Source organism: Heterodontus francisci, chromosome 3, assembly GCF_036365525.1.
Source record: "Heterodontus francisci isolate sHetFra1 chromosome 3, sHetFra1.hap1, whole genome shotgun sequence".
Lineage (NCBI taxonomy): Eukaryota > Metazoa > Chordata > Chondrichthyes > Heterodontiformes > Heterodontidae > Heterodontus > Heterodontus francisci.
In genome coordinates, this window is record NC_090373.1 from 33,412,811 (window position 1) to 33,418,810 (window position 6,000).

The following is a 6,000-nucleotide window of genomic DNA, read 5'->3' on the forward strand; positions in this document are numbered from 1 at the left end:
CTAGATCTCACTGAAGAGAAGAAAAGCAAGACTTGAGAGATTTGGGAGGCCTTGAAGACCCACTTTGAACCCTCTACTAATGTCATTTATGAACACTATGGGCTGCATTTTACATTGCTGCCGCTGAAATCGGCGGTGGATGTGAACAACGGTGGTCCGCCCAAGGTATTAAACGCAGAAGCTCATTTAAATGAGCGTGGCAGACAGCCCTCCCCATCCCCCCAATGACAGAGGGGGTGGGCAGTCCGTCCCCGGCAATGGCGTCAGCTGCCTTTGCACAGGTGCTGACGCCATTTTTAAAGGGCTTTGAGCCATACATTTCAATTTAAAATTTAAAGGGACAATGTTTTAAAAAAAATAAATAACTTGATCCTGACCCTGTCCCAACTCCCATAGAATTAAGTGCCTGCCCTCTTTACCACCCACCCCCCACAAAACTCTTACGTGGTGCACCTGATCTTCCCCCCAAAAGTTCATAAACTCTTTTCTTTACCCCTTCCCACCATCCCCTAGACCAATGAAATTACTCTGACGCCACTCCCCAGCTCCCACACAAAGAAACTTACCTGCTTCCCCATCCGTGATCCACCTGCGATCTCCGGCACCATTATCGTCCTGGACGGCAGGAGCGGGTAGGTCATTTGTTCATTCATTTACATTTTTTAAAAATATGCAGATTTGGCGCCCGTCGCTGTGCCGCCACGAGGCCTCGCTGCCGCCAGCAATATTGGGCTGGGCCTTGCTGGTGTTGATGACCATGGTGGGCCTGGGTGGGGGTGGGGGGAGGGGGAGGTATGTAAAATGCGGCCCTGTGTCTTTAACACTAGAGCTCAGGAAGTGAGGGAGAATATTTAGTTTAGTTTAGAGATACAGCACTGAAACAGGCCCTTCGGCCCACCGAGTCTGTGCCGACCATCAACCACCCATTTATACTAATCCTACACTATTCCCATATTCCTACCACATCCCCACCTGTCCCTATATTTCCCTACCAGCTACCTGTACTAGGGGCAATTAATAATGGCCAATTTACCTACCAACCTGCAAGTCTTTTGGCTTGTGGGAGGAAACCGGAGCACCCGGAGAAAACCCACGCAGACACAGGGAGAACTTGCAAACTCCACACAGGCAGTACCCAGAATTGAACACGGGTCGCTGGCGCTGTGAGGCTGCAGTGCTAACCACTGCGCCACTGTGCCGCCCTTTATTGATCAGTATTGACCCTATTGATCAGTATGCAACAGTACTGAGGCAATTAGCTGAGTCATGTGAGTTTGGGCAACTGATCATCAGAGATGGGATTGTCTTAGGAATAAGAGATCCTGTTGTGAGTGCACGTCAGCTGAGAGAAGAGAAGCAGCTTACTCTCAAGATGCTATTGATGTGCAAAAGCTGTGAGGTGGCTAAACAACAGCTGAAGAGTATTGATGGGAGAACTGATGAGGCTGTGCACTAGGCTGAGAGGCAGTCCAAGTCTTTCAAGCACAAGTCAATGATGAAAAGGGAGGACCAGCAGAAAGATCAAGGCCAGAGGACTGGATGTAAATACTATCGGGGACACAACAAGGAGGAAAAGGAAACCTGTCCGGTGTGGGGAAAACTGTGTAGTATTCAATGGTTTAATTGATCTATGTTTGGTTGTGTTAGTCTGTTCACTGATCGATGTTCACTGTGCTTAATCGCTTAAGCCTGAGGGTGGCGTTTCAGAGTTAAGGAACTGAAACCAGACGTGAAGTTTCCAGAATAAACAAACCTGAGTTCTGGTTGAGATAATGCATCAAAAGTGCGGCCTGAAAGATAAGATAGAGGAGCTCGAAATGGGAGTAATCAAGAAAGTAATAACTCCTACAGACTGGATTAGCAGCATGGTCACAGTGAAAAAACCTGGAAAGTTGAGAGTGTGTATTCATCCAAAGGACTTCAATAAAGCTTTGAAGAGATCTCATTAACCTAAACCAACCATTGAAGAGATTCTGCCTCAAGCTGCCAAGGCAAAGGTCTTTACTACCCTAGATGCTAAGGATGGATAATGGCAAGTGAAGTTGGTTGAAAGCAGCAGCTTTCTGGACACCTTTTGGGAGGTACAGGTGGTTGCACATGCCATCTGGCATTTCTACTGTGAATGAGAACCAACGCAGACAGCATGACATAGTCGATGGTGTACCAGGAGTGGAAGCGATCGTGGATGATCTTCTAGTCTATGTGGGAGATACGGTGGAAGACACCATTGTAGACCGTGATTGGAATCTAGTGAGAATGCTAAAGAGAGCTCAGCAGATGAAACTGGAGCTGAACAAGAAAAAGTTACATCTGAACATGACTGAAGTCAGGTACATAGAGCAGGTACCGACAGCGAAAGACTTCGCCTTGATCCTGATAAGGTGCGAGCTGTAGCAAAGATGCAGCAACCAACAGAGGCGAACGCGGTCCAACGATTTGTTGGATTTGTGAACTATCTAGCCAAGTTCTTGTCAAATCTGTTGTCAGAGTGCAAACCTCTGTGCAAACTCACTGCAAAGGATGTTCAGTGATATCGGGGTACAGAAGCAGCAGCTTTCACTCTCAAACAATTAGTGATGACAACACCAGTGCTAAGGTACTATGATGTCTAAGGCTCATAGGAAATAGGAACAGGAGTAGGCTATTCAGCCCATCGAGTCTGCTCCACCATTCAAACAGATCATGACTGATCATCTACCTCTACGCCATTTTTCTCCAATATCCCCATATCCCTTGATTTCATTAATATTCAGAAATCTATCGATATCTATCTTGAACATGCTCAATGATTGAGCTTCCACAGCCCTCTGGGGTAGAGAATTCCACAGATTCAACATGCTGTGAGTAAAGAAATTCCTTTATATCTCAGTCTTAAATGACCTGCCCCTTATTCTGAGACTGTGTCCCCTTGTTCTAGACTCACCAGCCAGAGGAAACATCCTATCCACTTCTACCCTGTCACACCCTGTAAGAATTTTGATCGTTTCGAACATGCATATGAAGATACGAACGTATGAGTTCAGAGCAGAAGTAGGCCATTCGGCCCCTTTAGCTTGCTCTGCCATTCAATAAGAAAATTGCTGATCTGTTTGTGTCTCGAATTCCACACCCCCAATAACCTTTGATTCCCTTGCCTAACAAGAATCTATCTACCTCCAGCTTAAAAATATTCAATGACCCCACCTTCACCATCTTCTGAGGCAGAGAGTTCCAAAGTCACACAATCCTCTAAGAGAAAAAAATTCTCTTCATCTCTGTCCTAAAAGGGCGCCCCCTAATTTTAAAACAGTGCCTCCTAGTTCTGGACCTACCAACATGAGGAAGCATCCTTTCCATATCCACCTTGTCAAGACCGTTCAGGATCTTATAAACTTCAATCAAGTCTCCCCTTACTCTTCTAAACTCCAATGAAAACAAGCCCAGTCTGTCCAACCTTTCCTCATAAGACAACCCACTCATTCCAGGTCTCAATCTAGTAAACCTCCTCTGAACCGTCTGCAACGCATTTACATCCTTCCCTAAATAAAGAGACCAAAACTGCACACAGTATTCGAGATGTGGTCTCACCAATGCTGTGTATAACTGAAGCATAACATCCTTACTTTTATTTTCAATTCCTCTTGTAATAAAGAATAGCATTCCATTACCTTTCTTTATTACTTGCTGTACCTACATACTAACCTTTGGTGTCTCCTGCAGTAGATCCCTCTGCACCTCAGAATTCTGCAGTCGTTCTCCATTTAAGTATTAATCTGTTTTTTTATTCTTTCTGCCAAAGTGAACAACTTCACATTTTTCCACATTATACTCCATCTGCCAGATTTTTTGCCCACTCACTTAACCTATCTATGTTTGTCTGCAATCTCCTGATGTCCTCTTCACAACATACTTTCCTACCCATCTTTGTGTCATTTACAAATTTAGCTACCATGCCATCACTCCCCTCATCTAAGTCATTGATATAAATTGTAAAAATTTGAAGCCCCTGTGGGACTCCACATCCTGCCACTCCGAAAAGGACCCTTTTATGCATACTCTGTTTTCTCAGATAATCTTCTATCCATGCTAATGTGTTATCCCCTACACCATGAGCTCCTACTTTGCGCAATAACCTTTTATGTGGCACGTTGTCAAGTGCCTTCTGGAAATCCAAGTACAGTACGTCAACAGGCTCCCCTTTATCCACAGTGCATGTTACTCCTTCAAAGAACTCCAATAAATTGGTTAAACAAAACTATGCTGACTATTCTCAATTACCTTAAGTTTTTCTAACTTATAGCCCAGCTATAACCTCCTTAATAATTGATTCTAACACCTTCCCCATGACAGATGTTAAGCTATAGGTACCTGTTTTCTGCCTCCCAGCCTTCTTAAATAGAGGGGTTATATTTGCTACTTTCCAGTCTGATGGAACCTTTCCAGAATCTAGCGAATTTTGAAAAATTAGCACTAACGTACCTACTACCTCATTAGCCACCTCTGTTAAGACCCTCGGATGAAGTCCATCAGGACCCGGGGACGTATCAGCCCGCAGCTCCATCAGTTTGCTCAGTACCACTTCCCTGGTGATTGTAATTTCACCAAGTTCCTCTTTTCCTTCCTCCTTCTGATTTAGTTATTACTGGAATGTTTTTTGTATCCTCTATAGTGAAGACAGAATCAAAATATTTGTTCATTTCATCTGCAATTTCCTTACTATCTATTATTAACTTCCCAGTCTCACTCACTTTACTTACTCATTTCCTTTTCAAATACCTGTAGAAACTCTTGCTGTCTGTTTTTAGTTTCCTCTCATACTCTAATTTCTTTCTCATGATTAACCTTTTAGTCACTCTCTGCTGTTCTTGACCAATCATCTGATCAGCCACTCATCTTTGCACAATTATATGCCTTTTCCTTAAGTTTGATGCTTTCCTTAATTTCTTTAGTTACCCACGTATGGTGGGTCCTCTTCTTGGAATTTTTCTTTATCGTAGGAATATATTATTCTGAGTATTCTGAAATATCCCCTTAAATGTCTTCCACTGCTTCTCTATTGATCTATCTCCTAGCCTAGTAACCCAGTTCACTTCAGCTAGCTCAGCTTTCATGCCCACATTGTTGCCCTTATTCAAGTTTAAAATACTAGTTTTAGACCCACTCTTCAGGAGCAGGGATGTCTTGCTGCAATTATACAGGGCCTTGGTGAGGCCACACCTGGAATATTGTGTGCAGTTTTGGTCTCCTTATCTGAGGAAGGATGTTCTTGCGAAAGAGGGAGTGCAGTGAAGGTGTACCAGACTGATTCCTGGGATGGTGGGACTGACGAATGAGGAGAGATTGAGTTGGTTAGGATTATATTCGCTGGAGTTCAGAAGAGTGAGGGGGGATCTCATAGAAACCTATAAAATTCTAACAGGACTTGACAGGGTAGATGCAGGAAGGATGTTACCGATGGTGGGTGAGTCCAGAACAAAGGGTTGTAGTCTAAGGATACGGGGTAAACCTTTCAGGACTGAGATGAGGAGAAATTTCTTCACCCAGAGAGTGGTGAACCTGTGGAATTTGCTACCACAGAAAGCAGTTGAGACCAAAACATTGTATGTTTTCAAGAAGGAGTTAGATATAGCTCTTGGGTCAAAAGGTATCAAAGGGTGTGGGGCAAAAGCAGGAACAGGTTACTGAGCTGGATGATCAGCCATGATCATAATGAATGACGGAGCAGGCTCGAAGGGCCGAATGGCCTGCTCCTGCTCCTATTTTCTATGTTTCTTCTCTTTCAAACTCGATGTAAAATTCAATCATATTATGGTCACTGCTACCTGGAGGTGCCTTTACTCTGAAGTCATGAATTAATCCCGTCACATTACACAATACCGAGTCTAATATAACCTGCTCTCTGGTTGGTTCCAGAACGTGCTGCTCTAAGAAACTATCTTGAAAGCACACTATGAACTCCTCATCCAGGCTACGATTTCCAATCTGATTTTTCCACTTTATATGTAGATTAAAATCACCCAT

The 6,000-nt window shown here is 43.8% G+C and overlaps 1 protein-coding gene across 1 annotated transcript in view; it reads right to left on the reverse strand.

Moving 5' to 3' along the window:
- Positions 1–608, reverse strand: part of kcnq5a (potassium voltage-gated channel, KQT-like subfamily, member 5a) — a 138,691-nt gene extending 138,083 nt beyond the window's left edge. Inside the window, 1 exon segment of the mRNA XM_068028417.1 lies at positions 567–608. Coding sequence (XP_067884518.1) covers positions 567–608 — 42 coding nt within the window.
- Positions 609–6,000: the final 5,392 nt, after the last annotated feature.